This window comes from Macaca thibetana, chromosome 5 (genome assembly GCF_024542745.1).
Source record: "Macaca thibetana thibetana isolate TM-01 chromosome 5, ASM2454274v1, whole genome shotgun sequence".
NCBI classification, from domain to species: domain Eukaryota; kingdom Metazoa; phylum Chordata; class Mammalia; order Primates; family Cercopithecidae; genus Macaca; species Macaca thibetana.
The window spans coordinates 14,203,073-14,221,943 of NC_065582.1; the positions used below are offsets into that span (position 1 = coordinate 14,203,073).

The following is an 18,871-nucleotide window of genomic DNA, read 5'->3' on the forward strand; positions in this document are numbered from 1 at the left end:
AATGATTCCACACATACACACACCTCAGACTTCTAGGGAAAATTTTAAATGTATGCACTAAATATATATAAAAATATTCATTGTAATTTTTTACAGTTATTTAGAAATTAGAAACAATATTAAATGTTTATCAACAGATCTGCATATATCATTAAAAGATTGAGGAAGAAGTTGTGAAAAGAGACATATAAGAAGATATCCTTGATATCCTATGAAAACCTACAAAACAGGCCAGGTGTGGTGGCTCATGCCTGTAATCCCAGCACTTTGGGAGGCCGAGGTGGGTGGATCATTTGAGGTCAGAAGTTTGAGACCAGCCTGGCCAACATGGTGAAACCCCGTCTCTACTAAAAATATAAAAATTAGCTGGGCGTGGTGGTGCATGCCTGTAATCCCAGCTACTTGGGAGGCTGAGGCAGGAGAATCACTTGAACCCAGGAAGCAGAGGTTGCAGTGAGCAGAGATTGTACCACTGCACTCTAGCCTGGGCAACAGAGCAAGACTCTATCTCCAAAAAAAAAAGAAAAGAAAAACCTACAACACAATACTAACTATTGTGTGTATACACATCTGTATACAGACACACACACACACATTAAATTATAAGGACAACATACAGGAATAAAAACACTCCAGTCCCAAGTGATTGTTAACAGGAGGTAGAGCTGAAGAAGATATAAGGAAAGGAATGCGATTAGAGAAGATGTATAATCGGCTTTCTTTTGATTTTCTATGTTGGGTGGTAGTACAAGTGTTTATTATTTCAGTCCGAACAGTTAATTTAAAAAAAGAAAATAAGAAGGAATAATAACTGTGAATAAAATCCTAATAGCTAAATTGTGGCATTGAATAGAGTTTGAAGATCAGAGATACGTCCATTGAGTAAAGGTCTCCATATTTCCGCTAAACTGCTTGGATGATAATTGCATTTGTTGACGAAAGCTATCAAGCATGTCAGAAATCTTAACAAACTTTCTCTACTTCAACTCCCTATAGTAGTTTTACTCTGAAATCATACTTTTGTTGATTTGTTGCTGTTTAAAGTGAGTATTAATATTTTTAACTTCAATCATAAGTTTTTTGAGTATGAGAATCATTTCTTCAACTTTTTTGTGTGTCTCTCACAGCATCTGGCAACATGTTGGGCAAATGGGAAGCAGTTAAATGTTTTTGCTTTTGGATGAATACAAATATTTATGTTGTAATAAGACTTTACAATCAGGGCCTCTTCCTACATTAAATGCCTTTGGGTCTACTGCTTATATAAGTGTAGACAGATACCCAGGTGGTTCAAAGAATGGGCTTTGGGATCAGAATTCCTATGTTTAAATCCCATCTTCACCACCCTGTTACTTGCTACAAAGAATTTAATCTTTTTGTCCCTATTTCCTCCTGTATCAAAATGGGGACAATAGTAATTACCTGACAGGGCTGTTGTGGTGAAGGTTAAATGGGATATACACTTTTTAGAACCTTAGAACAATGCTTCACAGGTGAAGTGCTGAGTATAGTTGTCATTAATATTAATATAACTGCGCCTATCATACTTCCTTCCAACTGTTTGTCTCTCTCTTCCATATTTGCTATGAGCTCTGTTAGAGCAGGAAACTACATCTGCCCTGTTCACCTGGCTCAGCTTCAGATACCTAGTAGTCACTGAATAAATGCAACTTGAGTGAAGGAGTGGGCTATAAAGTTTATTCTTTGGCGAGCTCAATTTAAAGTAGCATTTTTGTGACCAGAGAGAATCAGCTTGGGCCAATTTTTATGATCTCTTTCTCAATTAGTAGTGGTGTTTGGATTTTGAGTAAACAGAGGTCACTGCGGTTTTCCCATTGCATACCTTTTAACCCATCATGCTTTCTGCCATGTTTTATGGAAAACACAATTCCCAGAAAAGGGATTTGGAGTACTCTTGCTTTCTGGCATTTTGGAGAAAACAGAACTATTTATAAGTTTTAAAATTTGGATCACCTCTATGATTATAGGATTGCATGAGTACTTAGAACTGATCTTTCTATAAAAGGGTAAGTTTGGCCCAAAGAGTGTCACCCCTTAACTGTAATCAACATTTATGACAATACAGCTTTCCCTTCTTAGAGGAAACAGGAAACACAATTAATATTTCCCAGCTCCCTTTTTGTTTTGCTGGTTGCTCTTTGAAATATCTCATTATCATTCTGCCTTCAACTGCTGGGGAATGACATTTGTTACGTATGAACATGATATGTATGTCCCCAAGTTATTGTAAATTATGTTCACCCTCTAAAATATTTTGTGGAAGCAAATAAACATAAGATAAGGTATGTGTAAGCCACTGAGTTTTTTCATTCATTTATTTGTACATCATTTTTTTTTTATTGATTCATTCATTCATGAATGCATGCATTCAACAAGTATCTATTGAAAGCTTGCTATGTTCTTGTCTTGTGTGACGGGGAAAGATAGAGGCCATTATCTTATGGAGCTTATAGGCTGCAGGCTCGGGGGAAGATACATATATATGTATCTCGAACTAAATATATTATATATATATACACACACACACACACATACATATTGCAGACTATATCTATATATATATTGGAGACTTTGAGGAATAGCTCTGTAACATCATGTGATATGAATACTAAAAGAGGCCTATGCTGTCGGAAAAGTTGTGCCTGAGGATAACATTTTCCAGCTGAGATCTGAGTAGATCTAGCTATCTGAGGGTGGAAGGAAAAGTGTTTTAGGAAGAAGAAATAACGTTCACAAATGGACAATTTTGAGAAATTAGAAGGAGATGAATGAATGAACAGCAGGGGAAGGTTATGCCAAAGAGGTGAACTCCTGCCAGGTCATGTCCGATCTTCCCAGTCAGGCTAATGAGGTTGAACTTTATCCTAAGAACAATGGAAAAGCATTCACCAGTTGTAAACAGGCCTATGACACACTCATGACAAGAGCCCTGAAAATACAGTATTAATAGATTGGAGAAGAAAGGTCTTGGTAAGAAAGAGCCTAAGATATCCGAAAGGTAATTTCTTGGGGGTAAATATTAACGGGTTTGCCATTGTTCACCTTTAGGCTCCAATCTTATAGAGTACAAGCTAGGTCTTAGGAGTGTCTTCTTTTTCAGTACTCTAAGTAAACTAAGGAGCAAGACTCAGAATTGGATGTTCCAGCACAGGACTACTGAATACCTTGGGGACACAATGTTTAATAAATGTAAAACAGTTTCCGCCCATGCGCCCAGATGTTAGTCTATTACGTGTTCTCAGCAGAGTACGTCTCCCTCCCCGTAGGCCTTCATGTATTCACTTTCAACTGTTTAGAAAATCTTTTCTTTCTCCCCAGCAATCTGCCTCCCCCTTTTTCCCATCTAATTTCATCTCCTTTGGGTGAAAGGTCACTTGCTTTGATCAGGTCAGATCAAACTGTACCTTCTAGGAAACCAGAAAAACTTTTCCAATGATCAAAACTAAATATAGGTTAGATATCCTTGAGGTAGGCTCATGTGGCATCTAATGCATTTTTATGTTTATTTGGTAGCACTTGTCATTTAGCATTGTGATATTTGGTCTGTCTTATGCTACTAGGCTACATGCCTAATTAGGGCAGGAATTTGTCTCATTAGTATCCCTTTTGCCTACATCGCTTTCCTGTAAGAATGCCTAATAAACACTTTTACAATTCAGAATAAAAGGAAATGGGGTAATGATACCACTGTGAACACCATGATCATTCTGTGAATTGACTGCTTTCTATGATTATATAACTCTGAAGAATGTTATCGTCATTTTATAATGGACGTTGCAGTGTTTGTGGTGGTTTTGACTTTCTTTAAGAAAATGTTGGCCAGGTGCAGTGGCTCACGCCTATAATCCTAGCACTTTGGGAGCCTGAGGTGGGCAGATCACAAGGTCAGGAGATCGAGACCATCCTGGCTAACACGGTGAAACCCTGTCTCTACTAAAAATACAAAAAATTAGCTGAGCGTGGTGGTGGGCGCCTATATTCCCAGCTACTTGGGAGGCTGAGGCAGGAGAATGGTGTGAACCCTGGAAGCAGAGCTTGCAGTGAGCCGAGGTAGCACCACCATACTCCAGCCTGGGCAACAGAGCAAGACTCCATCTCAAAAACAATTTAAAAAAAAAAAAAGAAAAGAAAATGTTATGGAAGTCAGTTTCTGACCTGGAGCTTAGAGTAGCAGACAAAGGGGTCCTTTTTCTCTGTCAAAATATATGAAGGTCCCAACTCAGACATTTCATTCTAGAGATAATGCTAATTCTGTGTCTGAAACATTTGAGGTAGAAAAAAAGGCAGTTTCTAAATCGTGTTCTTGCCTGTTAGTCCTATGCACTGGGCTTGGTTTTCATGATCTTCTTTTCCACATCTCTCTGTACTCTGACCCAGGGACCACGAACGTTTTTCCCCTCACTTTTTATATTTAATGCTGTATTTGGAACCACAACTTCCTTAATCTGTTAACTCTACTTACTTGTCTATATTATGAAAATTGTATCACAAAGATGACTGTATTACATAATAGAGGAATATGTCAATATTTTCTCAGTGTATATAATAATGTGTTTATCCATAAAATAAGATGAAGTGTTAAAGGCAGCTCCAACTTAAGATTAATTAAGAAAAATGAAAGATAATTATAATGGTTTTGGATTGAGTGAGTTCGCACAGGAAAAAGTAATATACGTTATAAACATTTCTTAGACAGTATTTGAAAGGGAAATCTGACTTGATAAAAATATAATCATATTTTTAACCACTTAGTTAACTTATATTTGTTTTATTTTATTTTTTAGAGGCAGGGTCTTACTCTGTTGCCCAGGCTGCAGTGCAGTGATGTGATCATAGCTCACTGCAGCCTCAACCTCCCAGCCTCCAGTGATTCCCCTGCCTCAGTCTCCCCAGCAGCTGGGACTCTAGGTGTGCAACACCATGGCTGGATAATTTGATTTTTAAAGTATCTGTAGTGGCCAGGTGTGGTGGCTCATGCCTGTAATCCCAGCACTTTGGGAGGCCGAGGTGTGCAGATCACCTGAGGTTGGGAGTTTGACACTAGCCTGACCAACATGGAGAAACCCTGTCTCTGCTGAAAATACAAAATTAACTGGGCATGGTGGCACATGCCTGTAATCCCAGCTACTCGGGAGGCTGGGGCAGGAGAATCACTTGAACCCAGGAGGTAGAGGTTGCAGTGAGCTGAGATCGTGCCATTGCACTCCAACCTGGTCAACAAGAGCAAAACTCTATCTCAAAAAAAAAAGAAAATATTTGTAGTAATAAGGTCTGTCTGTATTGTTTAGGCTGGTCTCAAACTCCTGGCCTCAAAATGTGTTTGGATTACAGGCATGAGCCACTGCATACAGCCCATATATTTTAAATACATGAGTAAGAGTAGAGTGGGACAAATACAATATGATACAATGGAAAGAATATTAGATGAGGCATTTCAGTCTCCATGAGGACACATCATTGCTAGTTATTAAGGCTCATATAGTATATTTTATAATTCATAAAGCAAATCTACTGTAATGTCAAACATTTTTCTTTTCTAACTAGTTTAAGATGCTGGAGGTTCAAAATATTTTTACTTCAAAGGAGATCCAAATTTTAAAAAAATAATCTTAAAACCACCATTAGCAACAGCAACTTGTCTGGGCTTTGTGGCTCACACCTGTAATTCCAGCACAAGCTGGGTGGATCACCTGAGATCAGGAATTTGAGACCAGCCTGGCCAGCATGGTGAAACCAACCCCGTCTCCACTAAAAATACAAAAAACTAGCTGGATGTGGTGGTGCATTCCTGTGATCCCAGCTACTCGGGAGGCTGAGGCAGGAGAATCACTCAAACCCTGGAGGCAGAAGTTGTGGTAAGCCGAAATTGTGCCACTGCACTCCGGTCTGGTCTGGGTGAAAGAGCGAGACTCTGTCTCAAAAAAAAAAAAAAAAAAAAAAAAAAAAAAAGAAAGAAAGGAAAGTATCAACAGCTCAGCTGCCATCAAACAGGAGGAAGGGGAAAGGGGGAGTGCATTTTTAATGGGCACAGAGTTTTAGTTTGTGGAGATGAAAAAGTCCTGGAGATAACTGGTGGCCATGGTCACAAAATGATGTGAATGTACCTAATGCCACTGAACTACAGATTTAAAAATGATCAAAATGGCCAATTTTTATTGTGCATTTTGCCCTAGTAACAAATACTGAAAACCTACTGACAGGAGATTGCTGTGAGGAGGCTATGTATGTGTATGTGTCTCTCTTCATTCATTTGACAAGAGTCCATTTAGACTGGCTCTGAGGACTTTTTTGCATATTTTAAAAATTAGTATAAGTTGATATTGGCTTATGTTGGTACCAACTGTCACATGAAAAAGCCTGTTTTAGACAAAAGTGAATGATTATATGAGCGTGTTCTGCTGCAAAATTTCCAGAAGAAAAAGAAACCATGAATATTTTAAAAACTTCCTTTCCGTCTCCTTTCCCTCTCTTTTGCTTTATATGTGTGGTGAAAAAGAAAGCTATGAATTGAGGCTTATTTCTGAAGATGCTGAAGATACTCATAAAGGAACAAAGTAGGAAGGAAAATTCGCTTCTAAGGTCAGACCATCAGGCAAGAAATCAACAGACATGGGTTCTGAGACTTACTTGGTCATTTATTAGCCCAGTCTCTAGGTGTCCGTGAGCGTCAGTGTTTTTTGTTTTTTGTTTTTTTTTTCAACATAAAGTGGGGAAAATTATGCCTTTTCCTTTTGATTTACAATGGGTTGATGTATGTAATCATGTTTTATAGATTATAAAGTGTTCTAAAAATTTAAGGTGGCATTATTGTATCTACTGGCACTACAATAAACGATTGCTTTCACGAATGATTTCCATGGTATAAAATGAACGAAGAATCTAAATGAGGAGCGTTGCTCCGTTCGGTGTTGATTATATGCCAGGTTATGTCAGCCTAGGGATGAGTTGAAGCAGAGAGGCTGCTACAATTTGGCTTTTTGATTTCCCTTATGGTTTCTCTCTCTCAATCTGTGCACTGAGCAAGCAGCTCTCTCAAAAACCCTTGAATACAAATAGATATATATTCAGAAGAGATAGGTTTTGAGTTATCTGAACTCCAGTTATTTTTGGACAAAATTCATTTGAAAAGAGAAAATAATAACAAATGATAATAAAAGTAAGAGGACTAAACATTCATGTATGAGAAATAAAGTGGAATGCAGTGATTGTGTTTCCTCTAAATAGTTGCTTTTGTAATATTTAGAGGGTGATGTGCCACATGCTACTGGCCTGCTTTAAAGAATGCATGTGAAATACAAGCTATAATGCAAGAAACGTATGCTATGGATAATGAGGATGGAGTTATTTTTCATTAAAGGCAAAGAGCTACAGTTATGTCTGTGTGAGTGTCCTTGTGTGTCTCTGGGTGTGTGTACATCTGTCTGTGTGTGCTTGTGGGTGTGTTTCTCTCCCTCTGTGTGTGTGCTGGCTCATTTGGAGATGGAGACAGAGGCAAGGATCCATTCTTTCTACTCTAGGAAAGGTTTATGCTCCTTGAAAGAGATACTGTTTATTTTCTTGCTATACCTTTTGTGAAGTATTGAGACTCTTGGACTGTGCCCTGTCACTCAGTAGGCTGAAGTACAAATGCTAATTTATTGCCAGACTGCAGCATTGTGATTTGCATTCCAAATCAGCTTGCAGATTCCCATTATAAATTGCTGTCCTCTTGTTTCTTATCTCAAATTTCTTCCTCCCTTACATCACTCTTTTCATTCCCTAACACTGACCTTTCAAGAAATTCCCTTTCAAGAGATTCTCGTTGGAAATCAGCAGCTTTCGTGGGCTAAAATCGTAACAATAAATAACAAAGACATCAATAGGGTTTTTCCTTCCAGTGGTGTTCTCCCTTTTCCTTAAGAGTCATATGGCACTAAGTAAAATAATTACTTAAAACATGTATCTCTCAGGCTTAGAGCTTTATACTCACTCCTTTGACAGCCACGCTTCTATTTCTTTTTAAATCTCAAAGGTGTGGGCTTACAAGTCCTGTCTTAGTAATAAACTTTTGCAGAGAAACCCTGAGATGGTGTAATTGCATCCTTTCTTGGCACCTTAAATCAAATTAACTAAATACTTAGTGAGGAGAGAAAAGGAAAACACATTTTTTTGCAACGTATCTGACTGGGTGAGAAGCCACTGCTGCAACATAAAGAACCGACGGGAATCTGGGCTTTCCCACTCTGGAAGCGAAGGGGGGAATTATGGGTTGGTGGTCGGCTTCATGTTAGGAGGACACCCCTCCATCTGTTCACAGCTCAGCCTGTTTCCAATTTAAAGCCCAGATTTCAATACAAACCTCAATTTCTTTTCCCCATTTTAAATGCAAAGCAAGACTTGTGAATCATAGTGTCTCTGTTCCTGGGATTCAGACCAAATTTTCCCCCAAAATTCTCAGGCTGTTTGTTTGAATACCTGCTTACAGTGGTACACAATGGGCAGCTTTGAGAAGAAAAATTGATAATCTTCATGGAAGAGTAATTTGAATGAAATTACACTTGACAGCTCGTCTCCAAGCAAACAAGAGGAACGAGGGAGCCTGAGCTAAGCTCTGAGGACTTGCCCAAGCCACTGCTGTTGGAGCTTCCCAGGGAAAAAAAAAAAAAAAAAAACACCAGTTTTTCCAACATCTAATTGAGCTTTTGATTAATTCCGTGTACCAGATTCTACTGAAGAAAGGTAGCCATGGAAGAGAATATGGAAGAGGGACAGACACAAAAAGGTACTGTGCTAAAAAGCGTTTATTTGTAACTAAGTAATTATTTTGCAGTTTCCTTGTTTGCTTTAGACACTTGCCAGTAAGGCTAATGAATGTTTCTCTCTTGGAAGGCATTTTGTTCCTTCCTCTCCTTTAGTCTGTTCCTCACTTGCAGTAATGTCTGGCACGAATGTTGTCATTATTTGCAAATCTTTCAGATATAAGTAGCGAAATGCAGAGTCGAGTATTAGTGAGAAGAGCATTGCGGTATTGTAGTGAACTATTCCTTAGACCAGTCTTTGTTAACCTTCATTTATTTCGTGATTTCACGCTTGCCGCTTGCCGAGCTGGGTCAAGGGATCCCTAGTGTGAGCCACAAATACAATATTTGGAGTTAGTTAAAAATTTGGTGATGGAACCACTATCCATACCTTTGCATGGACATCTGATAGAACAAAGACCAGGACCATTAATTATCTTTTGATTGCTACACGTTTTTTAAAACAATCTTTAAAAAATAAAAACATAAAAACAAGGATGCACTTTCGGTTTAAGCAGATGGAGCAAAAGTTCATAAATGTTCAGGGTGTATAGAAACGTTAAGATTTTCCTTTCTATATATAGTTGACTGTAATCAACTTCTGAGTAATAAATGTTAAAGGAAATTTTTTGATGCATTTTTAAAGCTTGTCTAGGTATATCTGGCTGTATGAGTTAAAGTGAAATTGCCATTTTTGTAGGTTGAAATGGTCAAATATTGGTAATTTGGAATGATTCAATCAACTCGAGAATTGTTTTAATGTGTCAAATGGTAGCTTCAGAGGGAGCTAGCTTTCACCCCAGACAGGCAGCGTTTCTCTCGTCTGCTGCGGGCTTATGTAATGTCAGAGAAAATGGTCTCATTTTCTTAGGACTGAAACGGTAACACAGGTAATGCTACATAAAGGTAATATTCAAGAGTAGTGTTGAAAAAGATTCAGCTATCAAAGTTAATTTCAAATGTATATAAAGGCATTTATTTTAAAAAACTATATTTTATATGATAAAATATACAGAGTGGAAGCACAGTATAGTTACCATATTTTTAGCTATTTAGCTATGCTGGGTTTCTTCCCTTAATGTGCACACACATACTTTGAGGCATATATGGTGCATATACACAGACACACACACGTAATAAAAGACCATTGATATTAAATATATGAAAGTTTGATATAAGCAAAAGGTAATAGATATTTCCCAATTTTAGTCCTTAGTACCCTTATTAATGATAATCTGTAATAGAAACACAAAAATCTACATTAATAGCATGTGATCTATTTTTAAATTAAAAAACCTCAGCTCCCTTTATTATATGCACAAATAGCCTAAGTATTCATCAGTGATTGTAAATGGGAAATTTTAATGGTAATTTCTGTTCTTACAAGGTATCTCGATGGACTGTTTTAATTTAGAATAAAATATCTTATGACAACATCTTTTTTGTAATACCTAATGATGATACTTATTGGCCGATCAATTTGCTTAAGGAAAGGTAAACAACACTTTAAATAGAGCAATGATACTCATTACACTAACTAAAACCTTGAGTTAAATCATGGATTGTGCTAACAGGTTGAATGTGTCTTAGCAAGCTTTGGTAGATGCAGGAAGCAAGAAAAATGATGTAATTAGTTGTGATTTTTTTTTTTCCTCAGGTAACACTGAAAAGCTTTCTTTTATGGGGGTGGAGGTGGCAATGCTGTGAGGAAAGATTTCTGTCACAGTGGGTTTTTCATCGTTAATATATGCACCAGCAACAGTGGTGGAAAGCAATTTTAAATCAGAAAAATGTTTAGTGGTCTATCAGTTTGTAAATGTATGTGAATACAATATTTATAGTTTAGGTTTTTTTCTTAATTGAGAAAAAGAAGATTTAATTTTCTTCACTCTTGATGTTCTGTTCCTCTCAACTACGCCTATGACACCTTTTCTATATAAGTTTGTTGTTAGAAAGTTACATTTGAATCGAAATGCTCTGTCGATATGTGCGTGGGTTGTAACTGTGAAATTACTGGAGGAGCAATTTGACAAGCAGATAAAATCGTTAGAGATTTTTCAAGAGTTTAGGTGGAGAGACTTAATGATCTGTCTCAAGAAAAGCAGCATTTTGTGTTCTTATCCTGTTTTTCTTAAACTGCATAGGATTTTCTTAAACAATAATTCAGATATCACAGAGTTTTCTTCCATTTGCAAGAAGTAAGTGGCTTTTCCATGTTTTCTTAAAATTTAGACCTTGTCTTTCCTGTCACATGTCACCAAGACTTAAAATTCACATCAGTGTTTACTCATATTACCTTGCAAATTCAACTAGAATGTAAAACTGAGTGGTTTCATTAATTAATTATAATTTCATATGTTTGAAAATAGAGATACTTGATGCTCAAGCACTTAAAGAGATCATCCATAAGAAATATATTTTTCTTCATAGTGAGAGCCCACTCCCCCCTCAAGCTTTAAAAGGCAATTGAGAATAGTCCCTTAACTGTTATCCTAATTTAAGTATATGTGTTCAGCCAGAGAGGGAGGATAATTTAGAAGTATGGGTGACTTCACCCACCAGCCATTCTGTTCAATGAGCCCACGCTTGATGTGAAACTGAAATGGGAATCATTAATCTGTTGCTCCATCAATTTCTGCCACCCTCCCCAAAGGTGAGTGTCTCATTATGCTGAGGGGAGGCTAGTATTTTAAGAAACATATAGTTTTTGGTAAAACGTGGCCTCTAAATAGAAGCCACTTACTTCATCTTGTGTTCAGCCAAAACTGAACAGCCAAAATGGTATTCTAGTACTGAAGAAAAAAAAAAGGAAAAAAGAAAAGAATGTTTGGAATTTGGTCTTTAGTATGGCCGTCCTAAACCTAGCATCATCTGTCACCAAAATCAAGAACCATAGTCACAAAATCATGGCAACAAGGACCCCAATTACTGCAGAGGGGTTGAGCAAAGTGAATAAAGATATTTGGATGAAGATTTAACAGGTACGCATTTATGACTTGTAGCCATGCAACTGTTTGTAGAACATTTTGCCAAATCTTAAGAGAAAATATGTAAATGATTTATGGGTTTCTAATTAGGAGTGAATACACATTCAGGTTGCCAGACAAGTGGGTGACCATCTCTTTGTGGACAGCCCTAATGAAGGCCTTGCTGAATTAGGAGGGGTTTACAGAGGAAGACTGATGAATCAATGAGTAAAGGGAGCAACAAAACTGTATGGAGATAAAAAGAAAACAACAATGGACAGAAAGAGCCAGCAGTTCATAAATTGACAGCTTTTTTTTTTGAAAAACAATTTTTGAGATTCTTCTACACATTTCTTGTGTTGGTAGATATCCACTTTCATTTTTAACAGTCTATACCATACCATTTTTTCAGTTCAGTTTAGTTATTGAACATCAGAAACATAATTAATCACTTTTACTAGCAAGATTTATTTTTCAAGGAAAATGTTAGTAATAATAACTAATATTTAATAATCCAGGCACTGTTCTAAGCATTTCATTTGCAGTGTCTAATGTCAATATATCTTGACATTAGTTAATAAATAGTGATTACAGTTTTTTAATAAATATCAAACGTTCTTTGACTTTATGGTCACACTATTTAGTCAATGGCCATTGCGTTCAAACTCTACAGGAAACTAAGAGAAAACCTCACACAAACATCCAGAGAAAAAAGAATTGTCATGTAACAAAATGAGATAGTCTTCCACTTCAGTTCCAAGAAAGATTATGAGGTGGTCAGAAGGGAGAATGAGCCAAATGATTTCTCCATTTTCATAATTTGACTGAACTGTTCCAAACAGCCAAAACCATGATGGATTTAATTTCTGAACATGAACATTTTATGAAACAGGTCTCAAAATTACATGGAGTATACCAGAAAGTTTTGATCAGCACAAAAGATAACAGCCACAGCATCACTCACCATGTTTTTCTAGTGTAATAAACCAGCAGCTTATACGAGTCTGTGCTGTCAATGTCAACCACCGACTTTTCCAGCACCAAAACCCCACCTACCATCGCCTCAGTGGAATCAATCCTTGGTGACTGTCAGGGATTGGGTCACAATATACAGCCAAAGTTCAATGGTCATTGTTCATCCTTAGCTCAATAGCACTAACCTATTTGTCATTTCAGCATATCTTTAGCTTATTAAAACCAATAAGAATACATAAATGAAAGGAGAGTGTACAGGTTTATTTTCTTTATTTTTCATATCAATGTTAATGTCCGCCTATCTCACTATTCAAAATACTGTACAATTATTGTTGACAAGAGAACTCTTCATCATATACTTTATACATTTATAACATGTATTACTATAAAGGAGTCTATGCACAAAAGGATATACTGTATATTGTACTTAATATATAGTATATTTAATATACAGTACAGCTTATATGCTGACTAAAAGTCTCTTCAGACATTTTTTTGTGTGTAAGATTATTTTTATCTTGAAACCTAACCTTTCCTTAAGTAGACATCATCTCTGAAGAAGAGACACCACTATAATCAATGAAAAAAAAATAGGCAGTTTTGGCTTTAGGAGACTAGGAAATATTGACCAACCTATATTGCCCAGTGATTTCAGTGCCAGACACTGGCCTAAGGACTTTACCTAAATGAACTCATTGGCTCTTCACAATAACCTTAAGTGGTACTAATGTTGAGGAAAATATATATCAAATTGGTTAATTGACTAGACCCAAGTCACATAGCAGTAAATAGTAGAGCTGGGTTCGATACAATCAGAATGAGTCCAGGTTCTGAACTTTTAGCCCCACTCTCTAAACTAGATGTCCACAGGTGCCTGCCTGGCAGCCACACTCCTTCGAAGGACTGCCTCCCCAACATGCTTCCATTGCACTCATCAGCTGTGATCTGTAATTTATTGTTGTGTTCCTTACCACCAACTCTGGCTTCTTTTCCTTTGCCAGATATGAAAACGTTTTCAAGGGCAGCCAATCCCTGAGTGCACTAGCAATCTATGACTTGTAAGTCATGAATTGGATCCAAAATGATGAATTGGTTCAATTGGCCTTCTTTCTTGAGAACTGGGAAAAAAACGATTCTCAGTATGCTCTGAGGATCTCTTTATCCCATGGCAAATTTTTATAATGCCTATGCTGCCCCGTCTTTCAGCTACCCTGGGTGAATCTCTATTCTTTGCAATCAAAAGACCTCTAAATAAAACAAATCTTCAGATCCTTTTAGGAGTCTTACATAAAGAGGCTTAGTGCTAAGAAATTTTCCCTGAGTTTAACCTGGTGAGTGGAAGCTGAATCAACTGTATATTTAATGTATTAAATTTCAACTTTGACACCACTCTTTAGTATAACCTTGATGATTTTGATTTTTTTCCCTCACTGATCTTTTATTTTTTACAATTTAAATAAGTTCGTCCCTAAATCATTGCCTACCAGTAAGTATTGGTGGTATAACGTTTGGGGAACTATTGCAAAGAAATTAAAGGACAGAATGTGTGTGGTTTATTAATAGATTTATAATCCTTAATATGTCATTGAAGTCTGTAGACTAGTGGCTAAGAAAATAACAAAAACAACATCAAAAAGCTTTAAGCAGTCGTTTAAGTGTAAGAATTAATAATTTGTTTCTTAGCTGTTGGCTACTTACAGACCTATGAAAAGGGAACTGGTTTTATCCATCTAGTGGACAGACTTCATCTCAGCAAATACTGTCACAAATCATCTCTTCAGCTGCCGTTTCTGCATTTGGATAACAAGGCTGGAAGAAACGTAGAGAATCAGATTTTATAAAGCATGGAGAAAAAAATCTGTCCTAAGATTTGACAGCTGTGCTTTTACTCGCATTGTGCTTAACCTGAAGTGTCCTCCTGGGTATAAGAAATTACTTTTATACCTTGGTGTTTTCAAATGTAGTTCTATAACATCTGTCAGTAGGGAAAATTAGTTATATTTTTAATAAAGTTGAATAGATATTCCCAGAACTTCTGCATTGTTGTGGTTATGTCTGCTGTGGTTTAGATATAACATTTTAGAATTTTGTCATTTTATATTTTCATTGGATCAGTTGCTAATTATGGTTTCTTTTAGTGTCTGTGGTACTGTTTATCTCAAAGATCCAAAATATTAATAATACATTTCTAACATCTTGTTAGGATGAAGGATATGAATAGATTTTTCACAATATCATTAAAATGAGTGAATTCACCTTTCCGAATGAAAGTGCTTGATATAGTTACTTCATTAATTCCTTAAATTAAAGTTTAAATATTTAAAGAGACTAAATGAGAAGTACAGCGTGATAGATAGGTAGATATTGATAGTATTCTTGGAGTGATGACTTCTAAGAAATGGTTTTTAGAAATTAATTATTCCCTAATTCATCAGAAGACAATGACTCATGAGGGATTCATAGGATACAGGAGATCACTCCTAGTTTGTCCATTGTGAACTCCATTTTCCCCCAAGCAAAGACCCCTCCCCCACCATTCAAAATGTTTGACAGTTTTCTTTTTCATACATCGAAGGCAGACTGCCTGGCTTACTTTCAAAAATCCTTTTGGATAGCATCCATACTAACAGGTGGCACAGCTGTGGATTAGCTGACATTATAAAAATAATTCATGATTTTCCATGTGCTTTCAAGTTGTGACCATTGTCTTGGATATTCTTAATCTAACAGTAACTTCCTTCTTTCTACCGTGAACAATACAAAGAAAGAAAAACAGAAGATAACTGATTTATTTTTTAAAATTGTAAGTGGGAAATATAATTTTGGTCAAAGATGAGAGTCGGTTCCTTACTGGAGTCTGTTTATAGAGTTCACTAGGGAATTAAGTTATAATATGGGGAAATCTGAGGTCAGAAAAAAGGAAGAATGACGGTTGGCTTTTAAATGATGTGTATTAAGAGACGTCAACATGTTAGAATATTAACTGCTGTATATATCCAGATTCATTTCCAAAAGAAGGAAAGACACTTTCTCACATTGTTTAAATTGTTTAATGTTTTTGGACTTAAATTTTTATCATATGAAAAATGATGAGTTTTAGTATACTTACCTCCATCAAAGAGAGGAATTGGATGGACTATCCCTGAGAATGATGCTAGAAACATAAGAGATTGTTCATATTGCCTCCTATAAGGGGGTGGCCATGCTTTTTCTTAGTTATCAAGTAAAAGTGAGGCAATTAAAGCATTTTGCTAATTAGCATTTTTCATTGATTTATAATAGAACTTCCAATGTCTGGGAAACTATTTTCTACAATTTTTTTTTTTTTTTTTTTTTTTTTTTGAGACGGAGTCTCGCTCTGTCGCCCAGGCTGGAGTGCAGTGGCCGGATCTCAGCTCACTGCAAGCTCCGCCTCCCGGGTTTTCGCCATTCTCCTGCCTCAGCCTCCCGAGTAGCTGGGACTACAGGCGTCCGCCACCTCGCCCGGCTAGTTTTTTGTATTTTTTTAGTAGAGACTACTATGGGGTTTCACCGTGTTAGCCAGGATGGTCTCGATCTCCTGACCTCGTGATCCGCCCGTCTCGGCCTCCCAAAGTGCTGGGATTACAGGCTTGAGCCACCGCGCCCGGCCTATTTTCTACATTTTTATGGTTGCAATTAATATTCCCCATGAGAAAGGTTATCTGAATGGTGAATTACCTATTCTTTCTTAACAAAAGTAAAATATGGGAGAAAAACTTTACACCTGTATTTATTCCCTGATTGTTGTTTTATGCAAAAAAGTTTAGTAACTAATTCAAATAAAGAAATAATACATACCCAAATTTGCTTCCCCCCAAAACTTCACAGCTTTTTTTTTTGAAAAACAATTTTTGAGATTCTTCTACACATTTCTTTTGTTGGTAGATATCCACTTTCATTTTTAACAGTCTATACCATACCATTTTTTCAGTTCAGTTTAGTTATTGAACATCAGAAACATAATTAATCACTTTTACTAGCAAGATTTATTTTTCAAGGAAAATGTTAGTAATAATAACTAATATTTAATAATCCAGGCACTGTTCTAAGCATTTCATTTGCAGTGTCTAATGTCAATATATCTTGACATTAGTTAATAAATAGTGATTACAGTTTTTTAATAAATATCAAACGTTCTTTGACTTTATGGTCACACTATTTAGTCAATGGCCATTGGGTTCAAACTCTACAGGAAACTAAGAGAAAACCTCACACAAACATCCAGAGAAAAAAAAAAATTGTCATGTAACAAAATGAGATAGTCTTCCACTTCAGAAAAATTCCACAAGAAAAATTATGAGGTGGTCAGAAGGGAGAATGAGCCAAATGATTTCTCCATTTTTCTAGTCAAAAATTTATTTTTCCTATAATAAGGGCATTTAAATTCAAATTTTTGTAACCACAGACTCTACATTTGAGTGGCAGTAAAGAATTATATTTATTTTTCTTCAAATACCTTTCAAAATTTCAATATTCAATACTAGAATTCATTATTAAAATAAGGATTGAGCGTTGTTTGAGCAATGGAACTCTTAGATATGACACTAAATGTGGTTTGTCCATTTAAAACCAACCATAGGCTTTGAGAATCTCTGTCTTAAAAAGTACCCTTGTATTACCAAAGCCAGATTCATTTAGTGGTTTATTGTCTCGAAAACTTGATTTTAGTTTTTCATCAAGTTAAAAAAAAAAAACCCCTTTTACTGTGAAAAGAATGCTTTGAATACTGGTCAAAATACTTGAGCTTAAAACATTTTAAATCTCTTCTCAACTTTTTCACAGGAAAAAGTTGTAATTAAGTCATAAGATCTAGAATTCAGAAACCACGCACTCAGATTGTCTCCATGAATTTTCAACATGTATAAGTGCCAGCAGTTTTCAGTTGATCATCCTAATGAGTGGCCAATTGACTTTTGGTTTCCCAATCAGATGACTTTTGTTAAAGCCCTGGCTCCTTTTCTCCACCTTCATTTTCTCTCTAACTTCATCTGTATTATTCAACTGTATTTTTTTCAAAATCTCCATTTTGAGAATTAATTTTGGGGGGGTTTAGGTCCATTTAATGTGAGTTAGACGTAATAATGACTTGGTAAAAGCGTCTATTATAATTCCTGGAATGTAGTAGGAGTTGAGTAAATGCAGAGATTCCTTCTCCACATTTCCTTTCCTCTCATCATAACACACTGTGCCCATCTGAGAAACTGACCAAGCAATTTTCCTTGAGTCAGAGAACTGGAATTAAAGGACTAATAAGTTTTTTGAATTGTTGTAACAATTATTTCTTAAATGTTTTAATTTAATATACGGCACCTCTTACTGTTTACTTTTTTATGTATATGTCATGCCGTAGCTCCCTTCTCAAAGTACAAATCCCTGAAGGGTAAAGATTTGTCATTTGTTCATGAACCCAACCTGCAAAGTGCCCTGAAAACAAACCCATTCATAGCTGATTGATGATGATGATGATGGTGATGATGGTGATGAAAGGAGAGTAGGAGGAGAAAGAGAAGGAAGAGGGGGAGGGGAAGAAAAAGAAGAGGATAAAGAGGAAGAAGAAGGGTTCAACTGTACAGACTAAAGAAAGAATAAAACACAATTTTTTCCCCTAAATAGAGACAGATCTAACAGAGCAGCTAAACCTGGCTTGGGAGAATTTAGCAAGGGCTCCATTTTATGCCATTAGATTTGAATTAAAAATAATTCTTTTCTTCTTTGACCTGAAATATATTCAGCAGTTTGGTAGCAGCCTTCTTGAAAAATGAATAGATTTTCTTTTTTTATTATTAAAGAGCCCACACATATTTTTAGCATTCTGATTCTAGCAATGAAGTCAAATATATTAAACTGTCAGGTTCAGCAAATGGTTACTGGAACTTGGAAAACTATGTCTTATAATATTTTATAATATGCTGTTAAAATTTAACGAAGTAGTTTACAAATTTGCTGACACTAGGCTTACTGTGTTCATTCATAAGAATTGATCAAAGAAAACAAAATTATGCAAGAAATAACAGTTTGAAATCCTTGAGGACAGTTTAATAAGATAAGACCTTTTATAGGACATGTTTAGTAATTTTTAAGGCAATGAACTTAAAAAATAGCATGCAATGA

General features: G+C 36.2%; 1 protein-coding gene across 3 annotated transcripts in view; it reads left to right on the forward strand.

Annotated features, from left to right (window-relative positions):
• GPM6A (glycoprotein M6A) overlaps nucleotides 1–18,871 on the forward strand; it is a 368,770-nt gene that overhangs the window by 179,717 nt on the left and 170,182 nt on the right. Inside the window, exon 1 of one of the 3 annotated variants that reach the window (XM_050791342.1) lies at nucleotides 5,859–5,876. The exons of 1 other annotated variant lie outside the window; for it this stretch is intronic. Coding sequence is in view for 1 of the 2 variants with exons in the window: in XM_050791340.1 (XP_050647297.1) it covers nucleotides 8,746–8,782 (37 nt within the window). In the remaining variant the exon portion in view is untranslated. Of the gene's footprint in view, nucleotides 1–5,858; nucleotides 5,877–7,748; nucleotides 8,783–18,871 lie in introns of those variants that run through there. One more of the 3 variants, XM_050791340.1, reaches the window with a different exon arrangement.